The sequence below is a fragment of the Pantherophis guttatus genome, chromosome 2 (genome assembly GCF_059756535.1).
Source record: "Pantherophis guttatus breed Tessera chromosome 2, ASM5975653v1, whole genome shotgun sequence".
NCBI classification, from domain to species: Eukaryota; Metazoa; Chordata; class Lepidosauria; order Squamata; family Colubridae; genus Pantherophis; species Pantherophis guttatus.
Window position 1 is genome coordinate 167,816,614 of NC_142064.1, and position 22,564 is coordinate 167,839,177.

At 38.3% G+C, this 22,564-nt stretch overlaps 1 protein-coding gene across 2 annotated transcripts in view; it reads left to right on the top strand.

Annotated features, from left to right (window-relative positions):
- Positions 1-22,142, top strand: part of METRNL (meteorin like, glial cell differentiation regulator) — a 35,057-nt gene extending 12,915 nt beyond the window's left edge. For both annotated transcript variants that reach the window (XM_034408396.3, XM_087887252.1), the window contains exons 3-4: positions 17,966-18,025; positions 21,041-22,142. In XM_034408396.3, the coding sequence (XP_034264287.1) occupies positions 17,966-18,025; positions 21,041-21,357 (377 nt within the window). In that variant the 3' untranslated portion in view covers positions 21,358-22,142. The remainder of the gene's footprint in view (positions 1-17,965; positions 18,026-21,040) is intronic.
- Positions 22,143-22,564: the final 422 nt, after the last annotated feature.

Genomic DNA, 22,564 nt, shown 5'->3' on the forward strand with positions numbered 1-22,564 from the left:
CTTAGTCATTGATTGCAAACCTACGATACATGCATCACATGCCATCACTTACCAACACCCAACAACTATTCTTGCAAGCATGGCCAAGAATGGGATGGGCTCTTGCGTGGCCTCCAGGGTGGATTTGATTTAAATCACGATTTATATCATGATTTAAATCACTAGTAAAAAGGCTTGATTTAAATCAACTCGATTTAAATCATAATTTTTAAAGAGCAACTGTCATCTCTGTCCTGCAGTGGCTCCTCCTCTGGCCTGCTGTTGCCTCACCGACAGTCCCAATACTGCAGAATATACAGCCTCATGCTACATAACTAAGCTCCATTTCATGCTGAATAAACTAAATGATTAATGTATCTTAAATAGAAAACTATCTTTAGATAGATTTTTATTCCAAAAGCATTTTATTAAAATAAATTTAATAAAAATTAAAAAAAAATCGATTTAAATTAAAAAAAAATCGATTTAAATTTTTAAAAAATCATTTTTTAAATTTTTTTTTAAATCATTGGTTTTTATCCACCCTGGTGGCCTCCAGAGCATCTGCACATGAACGGGGCTTGCTTTCATGTAGTTTTCAGACGCTGCGGAGACTGTGCAAGTCTCCAGACCCTTGGAAAATTGCATGAGAATGGGACCTGGTTTTGCGTACACAGTTAGTTGCATACTGCTGTTCAGGGTAGCTTAGATGGGTGGGGCAGTAGAAAATTGTTTCTCTTTTGCTCAGAGGCGGTCAAGTTAGGCACTTTCTGAATGTTTGACAGGCCAAGTCAAAAAGGTTTGCCATCAGTCTTTTAAGACATGCCAAAAGGGTAGTCATAAGTAGTAGTTTATCAGCTACAGAATCTGGGTTAAACCCTATTTGGGTTTAGCACACCCTGCTATATAAACAAGCTCGTTCAAACAAAGCTACAAATATCATTATGAAATTTAACCAGAATTCCTTATCTTCCTTATTTAGTAAAGAATGCAGTCCATAAGAGCTACATGGTAGTTTTATTACCCAGTAATTTTGACTGCAGGTGATCAAATTTTATAGTTAGCATGGCATATTTAATGTTTACACAGAAGATTTATATGAAGGAAGACTTTGTGCCTGACTCATTGTTTTTCCCTGCTCTTGCACTGTTCTTTGAAATTCCTCTGAAGTGCTGATCTCTGGATTTGCTTTACTTTGATTTTTTTTTAAATTAAGACCTTCTGTACCATTTTCTTATCAGTTGTATGGGATCACCTCTTTACCAGCATTGTTATGGGGGCTCCAGCTATAAAATATTGTCATGTTGACTCTTTAATTCCAATTATCAGTGGATGGGATTATCCACTGAGCTACCAAACAAAATAATTTTTCCAATCAGTATCCAGCTTCTTGGATTGATTCCCTGTCAACCGATAATCTTAGAAATCCTTGACAATTCCACTTATTTAGCAAGGAAATGAAGGTGTCTCTGATTGCATGCTATAATAAAAACAATCATAAATACTTTTTAGCTTTTCACAGGTCTCACGTTAAAAAATATTGTGGGCTCAGGTGCACAGGAAAATGTTAAGAGCCTTTTTGGATATGAATCAAGGTATTTAATACTTCTAGGACTGAACTGCCAGCACTTAGTGCTGGTTACAGTGAATGCCTCAACCCTGGTAATGTCCATAACAGAGAGTACAATATTTTCAGGATGAGAAATAACTATTTGGCCCAACACCAACATTTTAATTAGGCTTTAAAGGGTAGCTGATATGCCTGGGCCAGATTCTCTTGTTTTTCACATTTTACTTTAAATGTAATCCTCTTTCCAATAGCAAAAAATCACAAAGGGCAAGATTTTTGAAGCAAAGAAATGCCAATGAACAGTTCTTAGGTGATCTTAAAGAGTCATGATTTGCTTTAGTCTTGAAGTAAGACTTGATTTTTCCTCCTTGTTTTTCCATTGTTTGTTTCTATCTTTAATGTCTTTACATTTGTTGTAATACTGTTTATTGCCCCTTCTAACAGCTCTCTGAAATTCTTTACTAAGTTCCTGAGATCCTTGTCTTTCTTGGGTTTGCATTTGGCTTCGACTTCTCTTCTTGGCAAACTCCACTGTTCTGACATCCAGCTTGTTTTCTTCTATTTCTTGATCTCTTTCACATTCATGCTGAACAACCCCGGTTCTTTGTGAACGAGATTCAGGACTTCAAAGCAACTCCTAGTGTTCTTCTTGACAATGACGTACATATGCTAAAGATCATACTGTGGAAACTTGTTGGCTTTGTTCTTCCACTTTAGCTTGATTTGGAATTTGCATGTGAGCAGTTCCACAGTCACCTCCAGGACACATTTTTGCTGTAATAATAGACCTGTTCTGTTTTCTTATACCAATAATTAGTCAATTTGATTTTAGTGTACTCCCTCCGATGGATAAAAGTGTTGTTTTGATTGTTTGAAAACTGTATTAACAATGGGGGGGGGGGAAAGCCATTGGATTGGTAAAAACCAATAATTTGTTCAGGCCATATAATCCAGCCCCATTTTCTTCCTTTTTTTTTTTTTTAATTTGATTTATATGCCGCCCTTCTCCGGAGACTCAGGGCGGCTTACAATGCGCTAAGCAATAGCCTTCATACTTTTGTATATATTTATACAAAGTCAGCTTATTGCCCCCACAACTGGGTCCTCAATTTACCTACCTTAGAAAGGATGGAAGGCTGAGTCAACCTTGAGCCTGGCGAGATTCGAACCTGCAGTAATTGCAGGCAGCTGGTCTTAATAACAGGGTGCTTTAGACCACTGTACTACCAAGGCTAGTTCTCCTTCTCTTTCCAACTTTTTCTAGCCTCCAGTTAAAAGCAGCACAACTTGTTTGCCTGTTCTGTCAATTTCAGATTGAATTTGATCATAAAACTCATTCATCTCTTCTCTTTTTTTGCATCAACATAAACTTGGATAGCTGTCATATTAATGAATTCTAATTGATATTATTCAGTCACTGATCATGTTGTATTCAAGTACCATTAGTCCTTGACTTTCAACCATTCATTTAGTGACCATTCAAAATTATAATGGCACTGAAAAAGGTGACTTGTGGCAAGTTTTATGACCGTTGGAGTATCATCCTGGTCATGTGATCAAAATCCAGGCACTTGGCAACTGACTTGTATTAATGAGTTGTATTAATTAAAGTTGTCCTGGGGTCACATGATCACCATTGGTAGCCTTCCCAGCTGGCTTCCAACAAGCAAAGTCAATAGGGGAAGCCAGATTCGCTTAATAATCGCATGATTCAGTTAACAACTGCAGTGAATCGCTTAAAATCTGTGGCAAAAAAGGTCATGAAATGGGACAGAACTCACTTAACAATTGTCTTGCTTAGCAACAGAAATGCTGGGCTCAATTTGGTCATAGGTTGAGGACTACCTGTACTGTCTTTGCTATATCCTTCCTTACTCTGAAAGCAATTACATTTTTTTATGTATTATACAAGAAGCTAGTGCTAGCTTAGAACTGACTGGGCTTCTTTCTTAAATAAGGCGATGGGGTTATGTTTCCAATAATCTGTATCACGTTTTTCCAAATACTGGCAGAACCAGCTAATATATGTGGAAGATTAGCACACGAAAGAAAAGCCTCTTGTATGGATTATAATATTTGATTTTATAGGAGGAACCATCACTGGGAAGGGAGACTTTCCCTCCTGCCACTGCTTTTGGGTATAACATACTTTGAAGACGAAAATGCAGCTTTTTGTGAAAAGATCATTATGTTTGGCTCACAAAACACTACAAAGTTGGTTCTAGGGGCCTAACTTGCTTTAAAATAAGCTAGAGGAAGTGACTATCCTCTCATATTCTTTCACTATTTTTCCTCCCCCCCCCAAATTTAAGCCCCCTAGAACAATTGAATGTCTACTTGATACCTTAGAAAAGAACTTACTCCCTCTTTAAATGATCCACTGGAAGTTAGATCAGCATTCTGGTCATTACCAAGTTAGAAGGCTAGAGAAATCAGTAGCATATTAATAAAAATATGGCAAGGAACAGAAAAACAATAAGTAAGGGTTCTAACTGAACATTGCCAACAAATTTGAAGCATGAGACAGTAGTAAATAGATTGAAAGAGGTCAATGTGTACAATAATATCAGTGAATATTTAGGCAGTAAATACCTTCTGCTTTTTAAGATCATTATGGTTAGGAAGCATCACACACTCAACTAGAGGTAAAGTAGATGGGTACAAACATTGGTACACCTGAAGGATTGGTCTGAGTACAGATCACCCTGGTGAAGGCTTATATCTGTGGTCACTAAAAGTCATAATGACTTGAGAAAGGAAACTGTCACATTGTGTTACCTGAAGATGATGTGGTTATCCATGAAATGGGATGGGCATATAGTCTTCAAGTTGAGTCTTGAGTCCCATTTATTACTCCAACACTGGAAGTTTTTAAGAAAAGATTGGATAACCATTTGTCTGAAATGGTATAGGGCCGTGATGGCGAACCTATGGCACGCGTGCTACAGGTGGCATGTGGAGCCATATTAGTGGGCATGCCAGCTCAGCTCTGGGGCGCATGCACACACTGGCCAGCTGATTTTGGGCCTTCTGGGCCCACCAGAAGTAGGGAAACAGGCTGTTTCCTGCCTCTGGAGGGCCTGGGGGTGGGGGGGGGGGGAAGGCCCGCTTTTCTTTCTTACCTGGCTCCAGATCCTCTATGCATCTGGGAAGGGCGAAAACAGCCTTTCCCATTCCCTTGGAGGCCCTACGGAGGCTGAAAGGGCCCATTTCCCGACTCCCAGTGGGACAGGAAGTGATGTTTTTTTCCTGTCCCCAGCCTCCAGAGACTCCTAGAGAGGCTCCTAGAGACTCCTAGAGAGGTCCTGAAGGCTGGGGACAGCAAAAAAAAATCACTTCCTGTCCCACCAAGGGTTGGGAAATGGGCCGTTTCAGGCCTCCGTAGGGCCTCCAAGGGAGTGGGAAAGGCTGTTTTCGCCCTTCCCAGATGCATAGAGAGGATCTAGAACCAGGTAAGAAAGAAAAACGGGCCTACCAGGCCATCATGTGCCAGGAGTGGGGGTGGGTGGGGTTGCGTGCGCATGCACGTGGGCACATGCATGCGCGACCCCCCGCCCCCCCTTTCCTGGCACGCGATGATGAAAGGTTAGCCATCACTGGTATAGGGTTTCCTGCCTAAGCAGGGTGTTGGACTAGAAGATTTCCAAGATCCCTTCCAACTCTGTTATTCTATTCTATTCTATTCTATTCTATTCTATTCTATTCTATTCTATTCTATTCTATTCTATTCTATTCTATTCTATTCTATTCTATTCTATTCTATTCTATTCTATTCTATTTGCTTGATGTACTTATTATTAAGTAATAATAACTTATACTTAAGGTTATTAAATTTAATATCTTAGTGCTTATCTCAGTGGGACTTAAAACTGAGTAAACAGGCCTAGGATTATATTACAATTAAGTTGATAAACTGAAGACACTCATCTGCCCTTGAATAGAGTTGAATGGGGAGAAACAGGACACATATAAGCCCTGTCCCCAGAATCGGTATGTACTTGGATGCTAATAGAGATCTCTGTGCACTTCATTCAGATGTCTGAAAGGAATATAAGCCATCGAAAAGCTCTTTGCAAGCTTATCCAGGAATCCAGATAAGATGGTGATTAAACACACAACAGTTTCTGTTATTAGGAAAGTACTGAACAGAATTACCAGAGGCAGACACTTCAGTGCTTACTGCAGTTCTTTCTGTAAGCTTATATGGATATCAGTGTAAGCTTAATTGATCTTAGTTCTAGAATTTAAATTACCAGATCTTGAGTTACCCGACTGCTTACAACTAGAAAGTACCCAACCATACTAGAACGGCCAAATAACACTGAGATAAGTTCAAGAGTGGCAGAGTTTTCTGAATTTCTGTTATCAAGAATATTCTGTTGTTGAAGCGACCCAGAGGAGTATGTTCTCTAAGGTCACTTTGTCATACAGCTTTCATTCCATTTTGGAAGAAATTACTCCAGGAGCTTCTTCTCTCTTGATTGTGCTGTTTTAGTCAGCGGCGGCCCTGGATTATTTTGAAGATTGACTACGGCTTTAAATGTTACAGTAAATTGCACAATTAAGTGACACAAATCTGAAATGAGCCCAAATCCATGCCTTCTCACACCTATTCCTTCTTTTAGAAACAGCATATAAAATATTGCTTAGGTTCTTTTAAAAAGTTTCCTTTAAGGCTTACTTACACTTTGATCTTTTTTTCATCAACTTGCTCTCCAAGTTTAAGTTTAACCAGCTTCTAGTCATTTAATTCAATTCCACTCCAATCTGGATTCCATATGAGGTTGAGACATTTTACTGGCAGGGTTCCAGCCTGGGTTAATATATACAGTGCTTGCTGTTATTGTCCTGATACCAGAGGCCAATGGAAAGTTATTTTTGTGCTGGAGCGGAATACCAGATAAGAACTTTTATGTACTAAAGGACAGGAAACTTATGGTGAGCTACTTTCTTGTACCTTTTCGCCCTCCTCCTCCTCCTTGCATTTTAAGACTTTCCCTCTCTGCTCTTATCAAAAAGAATATTTAGTATAGATGGAATTCCTAGTTTCTGAAATAAAGGTTGTTTGAATCAGCAATTTGATTCAAAAAGCAGTTTGAATAAGATATGCCTCCAAGCTTCGGAGGGTTGACAGTAGCCTAAGGAAAATATTACCTGAGCTGGTCCCACAACTTCAGAGCCACTAGTTCATGTGATTGTTCCACAATACCACATGTTGTACAAAGCACATTGATTGCTATATCACTGGTAGATGGTATGATGTCATAATAAATGGCATCTATTAATGGATTATTAATGGGGATGGGGAGAGGTTAGGGAATTAAGAAGATTATTAGCTTTGAACTTCACAAATGAATTGGTTCCAAACCAAGATTGCACTGGTTGCAATATGAGCTATTTTCCCATTGGGAAGGCTCCTCTGTTATGGACAGTTCTAATCACAATGACAGAGAGAGGGTTAAAACCCTAGGCACTACCAATGCCTCAGCGCTTTCTTTTTCTCTTGATTATTGTTGGGTTTTTTTTTTGTTTTGTTTTGTTTTATCCTCAGAAATATTTGAATAAGATGAAAAACATTATATCTGCTTTGATTTTCAGAGCAGAGTAGATAGTAGACTATACCTTAGCAGTGGGCCACTGGATAGTCAGATGATGATTTCTACACTGTCTTTTGAAGGAATCCGTACAAAGCAGGTCTGCAAGAAAAATGTTGCTGCAATCCTTGTGGGAAAAGCAAAACACTTGAAGGATTCACATATTCAGGCTTGCTTCATAAAAAAAACCTATTTCTTTTCACTGTTCAGAAGTCAAGGATATGCCAATTAAAAATAATTGGCGAGCCAAGGAGATTGTAGTAATCTCTCCACGCTGTGTCATACTACAATTAGAAGAAGGACTGAAGTTATGAGAAATTGGCAGTAAGTTCTTCAGGTCTGCAGAATGTCTGTGATTCACTAACTCTGCAATGGGGCCTTTTAATGTGTAACCCATCCCCACCCCCCACCCCTGTATTTTTACAGTGTCAAATAGGAAGCAGAAGCAGGAAGCTTATCGAGTCATAGTGGGCAAACATGAACAGTTAGTTGTGTTTGGGTCAAAGATAGATCCATGCCTGGAGTATCTTTTGATGCCACAAAAATAAACAGATGAATTGTGGTGGATGACAGAGGAGGATAAGATCAGATCATTTAAATAGCTGGTGTTTATTTACCTGATTTTGGTGAAAGCTTTTGCTTTTGAAACTGTGCCTCATTGAAACTGCGGGTCTAATCCTTTTGCAGAAAGAGTTTAACAGAAACTATATGAAACCAAATTAGACGTCAACAGGATCTTTGATTCCTCTCACACTATTAAGAGTTTACATTCATTTATATCCTCTAAGGAGCTGTATGTGCAGGGTTCATCCCACTTGTTGTTCAACTTTGAACAGGAGTATGCACTTCTGTGTGGCCAGGGGTTACAGTTGAAAGGATAGCTTTTAGGAGGTCAGGGGTTTTAGTGGGTGTGGCCGTGGTGTATAGCAATAGCACTTAGACTTATATACTGCTACATAGTGCTTTTACAGCCCTCTCTGAGCGGTTTACAGAGTCAGCATATTGCCCCCAACAATCTGGGTCCTCATTTTACCCACCTCGGAAGGATGGAAGGCTGAGTCAATCTTGAGCCTGGTGAGATTTGAACTGCTGAACTGCAGCTAGCAATCAGCTGAAGTAGCCTGCAGTACTGCACTCTAACCACTGTGCCACCTCGACTCGGTATACAGGTAGTCCTCAACTTACAACAGATCATTTAGTGACGGTTCAAAGTTACAAAAGCAGTGAATAAAGTGACATGAATAAAGTGACTTATGACCATTTTTCACAGTTAGGATACTTTGCAGTATCCTCATGGTCATGTGATCAAAATTCAGAAGCCTGGCATCTGGTTCATATTTATGATGGTTGCAGTGTCCCAGGGTCATGTGATCACTTTTTGCAACCTTCTGACAAGCCAAGCCAAGGGGGAAGCCAGATTTACTTAACAACCGGGTTACTAATTCAACAACTGCAGTGATTCACTTAACAAATTGGGCAGGAAAAATAGTAAAACTCACCTAACAAATTTCTCACTTCACAGCATAAATTTTGGGCTCAATTGGGGTCATAGGTCGAGGACTACCTGTATTTGGTAAAGTCATATGATAGACAGGAGTAGGAGTTCTGTTTTTCCCATTTAATGTTTTGGAGGGGAGTGGTTCTGATAATTTTTTCCCCATGTTAACCACATTAAGCATATTTTGGAGCTTAATCTCTAGAGCAGGGGTGTCAAACTCAAGGCCCGCAGGCTGGATCTGGCCCACGGGGTGCTTACATCAGTCCCACAGGGCCGCTCTGGAAACAGCAAAGGACTGGCCAGCAGTGCGTCTGCCATAAAAAACGGAGCTTGGGAGGGCCACACACGACCCTCCGGAGCTCTGTTTTCCCTGGCAGAGAGTTGCAGTAGGCCATCTCAGCCGAAAACTGAGCTCGCGAGCTTGTTTTCACTGGCAGAGTGCTCCGGCCACCACAGGCGCCCCTGGCATAGTGACATCAAGCTGGCCACTCCCACTCCGGCCCCCCAAGGTCAAACACAACCCTGATGCAGCCCTCAATGAAATTGAGTTTGACACCCCTGCTCTAGAGTATCCTTACGAGATACTAAACAGTGAGCTATGGTACTTATCAGATTTATGCCTGCCATGGTAATACATCTTAGTTTTCCAAGTTCTTCAGGAATTTGGTTCCAATAGAAGCTCATAGATACAATGAGTTTTAAAGAGTTGCTTAATGTTAGAAGCTATTTCTGTGTATAAAATACACCTGCTGTACAATACAGAAATCAAAGCCTATATACACTTATACATAAACTCTAGGAATTAAGCCCTTTTCAAATAAGTGGAAATTTGGCCATTCTCTTCCTCGCCTGGCAATTGAGAGCCACCTCTCTAGTGTTTACATAACTGTTCCATCTAGCCTGAGAAGGGTTGGATTCCACTGCCAGCTTCAGCTTTTATACTACCAATGTTTCATGACTGTGGTTGAAGAGGCTTTAGAGGAGCATGTGAGAAAGGAAGGGGGTGGGGATCAGATTACACACCTCAAACTAGAGCAACACTTTTAAGAGACATGCCTAAGTAGCACACACTATGAATCAAGCTTGGGTTTCTATATTCTCCTGTGTTTTCCCTGCGTGTGGTGATTTCTGGGTTTCTAATATCAAGGCAAATATGAGTTAGCTTGAATTTCTGAAGAAGCTAGATTATTTTTCTATAAAGTTGGAAGTGGGAAAAGCTAGATCGCATAAGGCTTGGGTTTTTTTCTTTCTTGTCAGACGCCAAGCTACTACCCCATGGGAATTCTGAAATACAGTTTAACCCATAAACGCTTTTAATAAAACATTTTAATCCCAGTGGGCATAGTTCTGTTTTTGAAACAGTTTTATACCTTAAGTATTCAGAAAGTGGATTTTTCCCTTAATGTTTTCTTTTTCTTGCAATAAACCATAAGTCCTATCAAAAATCAAAGGGAATTTGAGGTTAATAAATAGTACACATTACTACCCTTTTTTTTAAAAAAGGAATTCCAACTCTGAGAATGCTTACAAAATTAATATATTCCGTAGGAGGAAAGCAATACTAGGCTAATCAGAAGGAATCTGGTCGCTTCTTTATTTCGTTTTATTAAAATCATAAGATTTTGAAAGTGTGTGTATTTGTAGTTGGAAAGGACCATCAGAGGTCTTCCAATAGTATATTCTTTTTTTCCTTTCAGCTGTAGACCCAAATTGCTAGGATCCTATAGTGAAAATTTTTCCCCAGATGTGCAGGGCTTGGATTTTCAGTTATTTGTGGTGGACATTGTTATTCCTTTAACTTTTTATTTTATTCTTACATTCTCGCGTAGAATTTCTATCTGACCGAGGTTTGAACTGATTAATTTGCTAAAATATGAATATGTTGATGAAGAGCCTTTCTTGATGACGAACGGTTAAAGATTTGATTTGTGAGTCACGTCAGAAATGGGGAATAAGAGATACAATTCACTTCTTCTCCAGAACAATTGGTATTCTTATATGCTACTAAACTCTTCAAGGGTTCCCTTCTCTGAGGGGATAACTTCTTCCTAATTTGAATATTCTGGAACTTTGGGAGAAGTTTGAAATATTTTGTATTATTTTTCTGGTGTTTTTTTTGGAAAAAATCTAAAGTAGCATCAGAACACCAGAAGTTAAGAAGACTACATCTAATCCATCATGTGATGAATGTTGCTTGTATTAATTCAGTGAAACAGATAAGTAGGAGATTCAATATAAACAAAAGAGTGCACCCCCCCCACACACAGTTTATACCTAAACTACAGAATCTGCCCTTGTGAATTTGTCTGATGCTTGAATGTGAATTCAGTAATTAAGCTGAGCCTATGTTTACACAGACAGCTATAGTAAAAAAAAAAAAAAAAACCACGCAAATGTGAGTGCTTCCTCCCATCAAAAAAGAGGAGTAGGCAATCTGTTTGATCTTCAGCAATTACAACTTTCATGAGCCCTTATAGTGGCCATGCTTGGTCGGATTGATGGGAATTGTAATGTAAAACATAATGGAAGGCATCAGGGTACCTATCACTTACTTTTTTCTAAAGTAAACGTTTCAGAGGCAGTTATAAGGAGAGGGTTAGTAACCTTTTGCTGCTATTGTCACTAAGCCTAGTTTACTGGTATCTTATGTATTATACTAGCCTGAGCAATTCAATGGTGCTTATTTACAGGGAAGCACCAGCTGCAAAAGCTATAATATCTAATTAGTGGGCAGCCTTTATTTCCTTGTTTATCATGTTTAATTGGCTTGAAAAACAGGTATTTGATGGAACCTGTTTAGGAAATACTTGAATTACAAACAATATATTAATACAATAATTGCATTGTTTTCTATTGATGATAAATAGTAATAAACTGTGCACTCCCTTTTTACGTATTAAAAGCCGTTCTGCCTCTCCTTTTTAAAGATAAATATAAAGGGATTAGTATGATACTTATTAGAGTAGCAGCAGCATTTCTTTCTTCTCCTGCTGTCGTGGTTGTTTGGCCCTTGAAGACCTCTTAGTTGAAAACAATTCCCAGCTGTTCCTAGTGCCCCATTTAAAGTTTTCAGTCCAGTCAGATTTCATCATAATTGTTGTCAACCTTGTGGAAAATTTGACTTTCAGAACCCATATATAATTATGGAAGAACAACTAGTGTTGGGAACAGATTTCCTTCTACAATGAATATAATCAAGGCCTGACCACTACTATCAAAGTAGCTGCCAATAGTTCAGCAAGTAGTTTATTTTTGCCTAAATTGTGGATCAAAATGTTGCTGCAAAACCCTATAGATCAGGCTCTCCCATACAGTAATAGAAGTATCAAATAATTTGATTTCAATGAAACTTTTTAAAAAAGAATCTGCTCCATATTCTGCATCTCATTTAAAATTTCAATTTTGACATTAGATATAAATATATATTACTTTTCCACATGAGCATATTGAGGACACTCTCTTGCATGGATTGGACGCTTTAATTCTGTGCCTGTCACACAGATTTATATAGTAAAACCAAAATGAGAATGTTCTAGGAGAAAAGCAGTCCCTTCTCAAGAAGTTTGGGGCTTCCCCCCACCCCCCCCCACCCAGTCTCATCGATAATATTAAGTGGCTAAGGACGGAGAGAAGAAGATAGGTGTTGTCAAGTTTAGTTGGCACACTGGTTAGAATGCAGTACTACAGGCTAATTCTGCTTACTGCCACCTGCCAGCAATTTGGCAGTTCGATTCGCACCGGCTCAAGGTTGACTCAGCCTTCTAATCTTCTGAGGTTGGTAAAATGAGGACCTAGATGGTTGGGGGTAATATGCTGACCCCTGTAAACCGTTTAGAGAGCTCTATAAAGCACTATGAAATAATATATAAGTCTGCTATTTTCTGTGCAACTGGGTCATGATGCAAGGCAAATCAAAATCGATATGTTATGTCAAATGAACCCTTGCTATGGTTTGATAGGCACTTCTTTTACAAACAAGAATATCTTAATGGTATTCCAAAATATTTTCTAACAAAAACAAAACAAAAATTGCTTTGTTCCTGGAGGATTATTATGGACACCTATGAAAAGCATTCTGCTTTTTTTCTTGCTTGTTTTTCAAGACTATAAAATGCTTCCAAGTAGTAATAGCAATAGTACTTAGATTTATATACCATTTCACAGTGCTTTACAGCCCTCTCTAAGCAGTTTATAGAGTCAGGATATTGCCCCCAACAATCTGGGTCCTCATTTTACTGACCTCAGAAGGATGGAAGATTGGGTCAACCTTGAGCTGGTGAGAATCAAACTGCCAAACTGCTGACAACTGGCAGTTAGCAGAAGTAGCCTGCAATGCTGCATTCTAACCACTGTATCACCATGACATAGCTAGTTACTTCTACAGAGGGGTGAATTGTTATTGGCAGCTATAATATTGCTGGAAGGTAACTGAACAATGATAAATCTGATTAAAAACAAAGAAACAAAAGCAACTCTCAGAAGACAAAGCATTTTTAATGCCCAGTAGAAATATAGTTGTGACAATTTCATATCCAGTTTCCCCTGAAAATAGCAGAGAAGAATTTGAAGGAAAATTGGTCTATTAACCATTGCAGGGGAGTTTATTTGCATGTCTTTCTTCGAGTATAAACGGATAAGGCAGGAACTCGGGCACCTGGACCTCTAATACACTTTACAATGTGACAATATAAAAATTCACCTTTCTCCACTCCCTTCCTACCACTCCATAAAGGTCTTCGGATGCACTAGGTAGTAGAGGTGAAGAAGTGGCAAGGCATATCTTCACTTAGTTCAGGTCATGATACTCCCATCAGAGGAACTCCTACCTGACTTAACAGTGAGTCACTACAATGACAGCAATATTGCTGTCAATAGGCTATTGCTGAGCACATTGTAAGCCGCCCTGAATCTTCGGAGAAGGGCGGCATATAAATCAAATTAAAAAAAATATATATATGCCATAACCTCCTTAACATCCAGGCATTTGAAAGTGCACTGAAACTACTCATCTTTTCTTGTACTTTCGGGTATTATTGTTGAACATCTATGAGGTTTGTTTGTTTTGGCTTAGAGTCCTGTGCACTGAAATTGTCTAAGCCATCTGAAGCAGGAAATGTAATAGTATTGTTGTTCTTAACGCATGGTCCAATGTTGAGGAAAATAGACAGCTTTTGCTCATTGTAGTAGTAAGAGATTTATTTATTTATTGGTTCGATTTATATGCCGCCCTTCTCTGGAGACTCAGGGCAGTTTACAATGTGTTAAGCAATAGCCTTCATACTTTTGTATATACCTGTTTAGTAGGGCTTTCGCCCCCCCCGCAAGCGGTGTTCTTTTTTATACAAAGTCAGCTTATTGCCCCCACAATCCGGGTCCTCATGCACTAACTAGAAAATCAATTTGGAGGTGTAGGAATGTTCTACTGATCAGATTTTAGTTCCTCTTGTAAATGTCTTGATAGAAAAACATGACTGTATAAACCTTGGCAGCTGCTTAACAACCAACTAGATCTTGGACAATCAGAATGCCTTTGGACTTTAGTTTCTTTTAGAATATCTCTAGTTGGTATTTCTTCTAATTTCTCATGCAACAGCACCTGCATGTTCAAGTTTTCATAAAAAGTAATAAAGGATTTTAGCTCTACTGTTATTTTTTATTCAGCATTGGTACTGAATAAAGTCACCTATTTCCAAGGTTCACTTAGAGAATACGTTGAATTTCTCTTCCAATTGTATGAATGACCTGCTCCTTAAAATAGAAGGGACTTTTAGCCAGAAACATGCCTATTAAAATGACATCACACAAACTGCTATTGCTATACTCTATTTGAAAGTCTCTACATTTAAAAAATATACATGTAAGTATAGATTTAATTATTTATGTTTTAAATAATCACTACATAAATCTGAATGTAACCATGAAGATTTAAATTCGTTAAAGCAGGAATCTTCTAGGTTTCTTTTCCCTAAGTGCCATCTTGTCATGTTCGCTGGTGACACTGAGCATAGATGCTTAATTAAATCGATGATTTCTCATTTTTATGATGAATGTAAATGCCCTGCCAGGATAACAAAGGAAGTTGTAGTTCTCCACCCATTCCATTTTTGGGTCTCCAGTGGGTAGATTTAATTAGCCTGCTGCTAGAGAGGGCAAAGTTCTGAGTGAAAAGGAATTCCATAACTGAATAGGGCATTATAGAAACATCTGCACCACCTTCTCTGTAGAAGTAACTGGCTGAGTATAAAAAGCAGCTACATTCTTTCCTTGATTAGATTAGCGTGGGGTGTCTCTACTATATCCAGGCTACACAGTTCTTAGAGTTGTAACAGATCTGGTCTTCAGTTTACACTTGATCTTCCTGTCTTCAGATGTATGTGTCAGCTATTTCTCCTCTAACATACTTTATAATTGGTTTTCTTACATGAAAGAAAACAAGTTAACCATCGAAGGCTTCATCTTGTGAATGTTTATGCACATTTATGTCCTCATTTTCACATAATCCTATAATACATTTGTCTTCCATAACAATTATCGCTACAATAACTAACATGTTCTACCCACAGATTTCAACTAGTTTTTTTGTCATGGGAATCTTTATCCAAGTACATCAAAATCTGTATAGGGGAAAATTCTGTCCACACTAGAAAGATGCTGTTTAAGCCACCAAATGTAATCCCATGCTTGGTATAGAAATACAAAGTAAGAATTCATGATTGATGGCTGTTCCTCCACTCTTTGAGTCCAAGATAATCTCGATTATATTCAGCTTTAATTTTAATTGAAAACAAGAAATCTAACATCACCATTTTCCATTGTGTTTCTTGCTACTTCCATCTCCTTAACTAGGTGAAATCTGGTAATTTTATGGCTATGAATAGTTTTCCCCCCCCCACCCCCTCCTCCTGGCAATGACACCAGTCTAATCTATAGCTCTAACATTTTCTGGTGGACTTCGGTCCAGACATTAACCAGGTCTGATCCTGTTTGGCTTCCAAGCAAGATTAGGTTTAGCCAACTGCTCTGACTATTTCATTGTCTGTACCATAACTTTTGGCTACTGAATCAAAGATAACAATCCTCCTGTGCCTTCCATGACCCTTTGATAGAGAAAATTTGTTAGCAAGACAATCAGATACCCAGAACACTTGGCAAAATTTGTCTCCCAAATGATGTCATGGTAATTTAAATCCCTATCACTGCTACCTCATGCCTCTTTGAAAGAATTGCACTTTGCTTCTGGAAAGCATCACCCATATCTCTTTGGTCGGATAAGCCATAGTGGAGGCTAATAGTATTGCCCACATTCATCCCTCTGCTTATTTAAATCCAGATATCTTCTGCAGTACCACCATGTTAATTCATTTGAATTCCTTAACAGATATGATACTTTTAATACACAGTGCAACTTCTCTTTCTTAATGATTACTGCTGTTTAGAAATGTGCAGTTATTTTGAGTCTGAAATTTTCCAAGCTTGAAAATGTTTCATCTCAGATTGGAAGCTTACAACAGCTGTTAAGCCAGGTTTTTTTTCAAGGTCAAAAGATTTTTTGAGCTTGAAACAGGACTATTTACTGGTGGTCCTCAATTTACCACCGCAATTGGGATAGAAAATTCATTGATGAATTGTTTAGTCATTTAGTGAAACATTAGGGGACCATCACATGGCAACCTGATGTGACGAGTTTGAGACCCGTGCCTTAGAGCCTTATCTAATCTTTCCGATATAAAAACTGACAGTCTGGAGAGATTCCTGCAGAGAACAATAAAGTATCTAGTTTGAACTCTACACTTGTGGGTCTGGTTATACATGTCTGACTGTCACATTACAAGTGCGATAGATAGAAGGAAAAAATGTTAAACTCCCACAAAATATACTGTATTTCTAACCCCATCCCAAATCTCCTGAAAGAAAAAGGAGGGAGTAGGATAAATTGAGAGCCAAAGTTGATTTCCCAAAGAAGAAAAATGAAGAGAAATCAGTAACAACTCAGAGTTCATTTACTTATTTTTATTCCATCATATGCCATATGCTAAATAAATAAATAAACAAACAAATAAATAAATAAAACAAATAATAAATTAAATATCCCACCTTTTATTTTTTTATATATATAAATAAGTCAAGGCAGCAAACATACCTCATATTCCTTCACCTTCCTATTTTCCCGACAATAACAACCTTGTGGTATAAGTTGGCCTAAGAAAGAAAGACTAATTCAAAGTCACCCAGCCAGCTTCCATGCCTAAAACAGGACTAGAACTCACAGTCTCCTGGTTTCTAGGCCAGCAGCCTTTAAGCAGTACAACAAGAGAAGAGTTAAGAGGATTTAGAGGGTAGAAATGCATAAAATGTATGCTGACTGGTCTTTTTAAAGCCAGAAAGTAAGCATGAATGGGTTCTTTAGTTTCAATCACTAATTACTATGCTGAGGGAAGAGGCAGCTTTCACAGAGAAACTGTGGCCCAAGCAAGAGAGGTTAACCCCCCTGTCCCAATATGCTGTGGTACTGAACTGTATCAGGTCTACAGCCTTTACTTTGTAGCTTAAGACAAAGTCCAAGGGAAAAACATGAAGCTACACATGGTATCTTTAATGTATAGTGTGACCTTCAGACCTCAGCCTAGCTTCACAAACCAGGGATGCAGGTGTAGACTGCCTCTGGCTTTGTCCCACAGCCTTGTGGTGCAACTGCTGATGAATAAAGGCTACTGTGTAAGGGCACAAAACAGCTGCTGTCTCTTTCCTAGATGATTCTCTCTTTTTTTTAAAAAAAAAAAACTTCCTCTCTGTAGTCTCCTCCAGGCTCAACTACATCTTATGTTTAAGGCATGGCTTCCAGCTGCATCTTTATTTATGTTCTTATTTTAAATGGACTAACCAGTTTTGTTGGGATAATCAGGAATAATTTTTCCTATTGCAAGTTCTGATGCTTGGAATAAATTCCTAGAATCAAAGATCTCGAATTTCGAATGCATGTAATCTGCAGGGATTTTTGCTTGCTGAATTTTGAGGAATTAGGTTTTAAAAGTTTATCTTGACAAGTTAACACCTGCCAATTTAAGGGAACTATTCTTCCAGGGGATACAATTCAATGTAGAATATAGGTAGATATTAAAGGTTTATTGTAAGAGAAAAATGTCACATTCTGGATATGACATTAAATATAATGTCCAGAATATGGACATTTTCATAGAAAATATTGCTCTGAAGAAGTAGACTGATTGAATTGAATGGTGCATAAAGGTTGACCTTTAATATGTTCCTGGGTAGAACGTTTACCTTCTTGAGATACTAAAATGTCCTTCTTTGTTTCATTCCCAGCTCCCTGCCGACCTTGCAGTGACACGGAAGTTCTCTTGGCTGTCTGCTCCAGTGACTTTGGTAAGTTTCCTTGATTTCTGGATGACTGCTGAGTTCACCATTGCTCTGTAAAATCCCATTCTTCCCTTGTGATAATCTGCTGGATTTGGCCTACAGAAACTTCACCAAACAGTGAACAAACTGAAAGCCCCAGATTGTAACCAACAAGGGAGCCCTTTTCTGCTCATTTTGGAGTAAACAAAGTGTATCCAAGAAGTACAAAGGGGACAAGGGAGGAAAAGCCTTTATGGGGTTTTAGCTCTGAAGAGCTTCAATTAAATCATTGTGTTTGGCTAGTTCTTTTCTACCATGGACAAAGAAAGAGACGGGCTGTGGTAATAGTGGTGGAAGTTCAAAGGTTTTTAGGAGCGAGTAATAGGAATTATCCTCTTGATGTTTCTAAATAGACCCTTGATAAAAACTAAATCCCTGTTTCTGTGGAATTTGTTGCTTTTAAAGATGAAGTTTATACTTAATTCTGCAGGGAATAACTACAACAGGGTCTTTTATTTTATTGGGTTCCTGACTTATAAGAAAGGAAGGACTTTCTCAAAATTTACAGAAGAAAATAAAATATCGGTGAATGAAACTTTTTAGGGAATAGAAAATATTCTCTTTTACACTGGTCCAAAACTCTGACTAATTTTTCATTAAAGGTTACTTTTTAAAAATATTATTTGGGGGAGAAGGATTTTATAAAACCTGAAAGCAAAACAGACTCAATTCAGACAACCTTCCCTGAGTCTTTAAAAAAAATATAGTTTGATGCATAGATATCCAATAGAAATCTTCTGTAGACTCTCTGGATAGGAAGTGCTACAATACGGTTAGACTTTATCAGTATGCTTAGCAGAGATCAAGCAGAATTATGTATTATTTTTCTCCAATTACATTTTGCCTGCAAAGATTGCCTGCCTGAAATGCTTAGATCTCAAATAGACATAAACACAGTGATCTGTGCCAGCAAAAGGTATCCCTTTTTCTGTTATGTCTCCCCCCAAAGAGACAAGTGGTTTTCCTTAGTATGACTAGTGGGATAACTGTTTTCCTCTTTATGGTAGTGAAATAGCATTAAAGCAATTTTCCCACGCTTGGAATCCAAAGTAAATGTTGTAATGAAACAGCTGGGCATGTCTGGTCTTGGACATGTGCTACAGATATAAATACAGTCTATTAGTATTGTGGATATAATAGGGGCATATTCTGAACAGGGAGGAGGATGCAACACCCAGACATTGTGGTGGGATTGCTCTTGCTCCGTCTTGATGGAAAATGTTGCCTAGACAGGTGGTGGCTTGCTGTGTGTATTTCTTCAGGGCAGAATGCCAAAGAATTCAATGTAAATGTTACTGGCCATTAATAGAATGTGATTTAAATTTCTAGGGTGAGTTTGGTGTAGGCACTTATTTATTTTAATAGTGAGGCTTATCCTGTTTAACTAATAGGCAAACTGGTCTTCTCCAGGTGTTTTGGCCCCTCCAGGTGTTTTGTTTTGTTTTGGTTTTTTAGGTTCCTTGACACATGGTTATTTGCAACTGTATTCTGAAACTTCCCAAAAGCTAAACATTGCTCCTTTCTTCATGCTAGCTTTACAGATGAACTCTTAACTTTATGCAAATGAAGAAAATATTTGTTTCCCCATTTTGTCAACTTTTGCAGTGGATAGATTGACCGCTTAATGAAGAGAATACTTGTTTCCCTATTTTAGGATTTTTTGTAGTGGATAGATTGACTGTTCTTTTAGACACAGCTGAAATTAAAAACTGTTGTAGCTCTAAACCCCAAGATTATTGCAGTAGGCTTTAGTAGATTAAATATGGATCATAGCCTTTCTCAATTGTGAGCCCTTCAAATCTGTTGAACTAACACTTCCCAGAATTTCCAGCTTTTGTCCGAATTCTAGTCCAACATATACCTGGTTAGCAAAAAATTGGAGAAGGGTAGTTTATGATATATTTCTTTTCTGATGATTTAATAATTGACAATTCCTAAAAGTGCTGATTTTCCCAATATTTTTCTGGTTTTTGCACTGAGGAGATAATTTGACTTGCATTGGAGGATTGATGCATACCATACATCAATATTAAATCTTATTGGATATCCATACCGGACATTTCCCAAACTGGTAAAAGTAAAAGTTTCCCCGTCTGGTTGTTTCCTACTCTAGGGGGTGATGCTCCTCTCTGTTCTTAGCCAAGGAAGCCGGCGCTGTCCAAAGATACTTTTGTGCTTATGTGGCCAGCATAACTATGTACGCTGAGGCATATGGAAAACTGTTACTTTCCCCTCAAAGTGATACCTATTTACCCCCTCACATTTGCATGCTTTTGAACTGCTAGGTGGGCAGGAGGTGGGACAAGTAACAGGAGTTCACCCTGTCACACAGCGCTCGGATGTCGAACCTGGGCTGTCAGCCTTTCAGCTGACAAGCTCAGTGTCTTTAACTGCTGAGCCATTGCGCCCCTTGCTTCCCAAACTAATGTCTCACATTTGTCCTCAATCTGGTTGATTTGGGGGAGCGGTAACCAAGGACATCTAGAGTTAAATACAAGGCTGCTGTAGGAATATTATATTTCAAAAATTGTGATCTGGACATCAGATTACAAATCAGTACTAATTATTTTCTTCTTAACTTTCTCTGAAATATCTAATGATATTTACGTATGAAGTAGATAAACTGTGGTTTAGTGTAATACTGTAAGATAGATCTTCCCCAGGCTGGGGATTATGAGAATTGCTTTTCCTGGATGTGTTTTAGGTACCTGAAACAGGGAACAAAATCCTTTCAAAAATATTACTATATGTGCATAAACTCAGATACAGAACTTAAGGTTAGAGTGCAGCAATGTATAATTAAACTCTCAAATGGTGTAAGAATTTAATTTTAAGAACACGACAGAATTTGCCTCATTTGGGGGAGGGCTCTTAACATCTGGTCCTGCCGTTTCATATATATTAAAGACAATGATAAATGTGGATATCACTGTAGCTCTGTATCTAATTGTTTGTTTGTTTTTTGCCTGTGTTTCTTCCTAGTTGTCAGAGGTACCATCCAAAGTGTAATCAATGAGGAGGATCAGCAAGATTCCATTATCAGTATAAACATCAATAGAATCTACAGGCAGAAAACAAGGATCTTCAATTCTGCTGAGGAGAGTGGTCGGTGGCAAGGACAGATCAAGACTCTGCTTCAATGTGGGGTAAAACCAGGAGAGGGAGACTTCCTCTTCACAGGCAGTATGCACTTTGGGGAGGTCAGGTTAGGCTGTGCCCCACGTTTCAAAGACTTCCAAAGGATGTACAAAGAAGCCAAGGACAAAGGACTAAATCCATGCGAAATTGGCCCAGACTGAAACGATGTTCTTCAGCTGTAGGTTACTCTTAGAGCTCAGCCAGAACTAATTCTTAGTTGCTGCAGATCTGCTGATTTAAATGGAACTAATAAAAGAGAGGAACCATCTGATGTCAGAAACAAAATATTCTCCTTTAAAGAGGTCTGTAAGAGGAGACTGGATGAGCATTGAGTATGGAGGATCCTTGAAGTCTAGAGACTCCTTATTGCTGCTTGGAGGCTGGACTTCTTACAAATCCCGAGATACTTTCTAACCCTATGACCTTACAACTATAAGAACCACACAAGCTGGTCCTCGTGGCCAACGGCTTACTTATGGAATTGACTGAAGTACAAAGCTAGAACGCAATCCTGTATTTAGTCCATTTGAACTAAATTATTTTTATAAGTTCCCCGGGGTGGGGAGGAACAAAATGCATCACAATCCATGTCTTAAAAATATCAATCAACCAATGAACCTTTGAATCTTTGTAATGCTAATGTGTAAAATGTGTTAAGCAGATGTAGCATTTTGCATGGTATACACAGACGACAATGTGGTAGAAGCCGGTGAACCCATTTTAACATTGATGCTTTGTTGTAAAAGAAAAAAAAAAGGAAAGGAAAAAAAAGGCTTGTTGTACAAATTTTTTTTAAAAAAAATGGTTTCTCGTGACAGGAATTTATGGAATTAAACACTTGCTTTTCTTTTTTAAAGAGAGAGAATGTACAATTACCACCTGCAGTTTATGTTCAGAGTGGATGAGTTGTTTCCATTCCAGAGAAATAAAATGTTCCTGGATTTGAGCCAATGTTGTTGTGATTCCCATGCTGCTTCTGCCTTCTGCACTTTTAAATTTAACTGGTTGGTATCTGCACCAAGGTGGCAAAAAAGCTATTTTAAGTGCAGATTTTGTTTATGTAAAACACTTGCACACCTTCCAGAGACTGGAAACTTGCCTTCTGTCTGAAGGCATTTGAAAAGCTGATAGCATCTTGAATTGTAACACTCTACTCAGTACACCATACCAGCTTTGCTCAAATCTGGGCAATTAAAGAGTGCTCTTCTGTCGTTGCTCTTCATTTACAGAATTTACATTCTTGATTATAAATGAGGTTTAATGTTTCATAAAAAAGTACAAATACAAATTTAAATACATTTGTATTTGTATTAAATAGATTTGAAATACAAATTTAATATAATGGAGATGTCTTAGTACAATCAACTT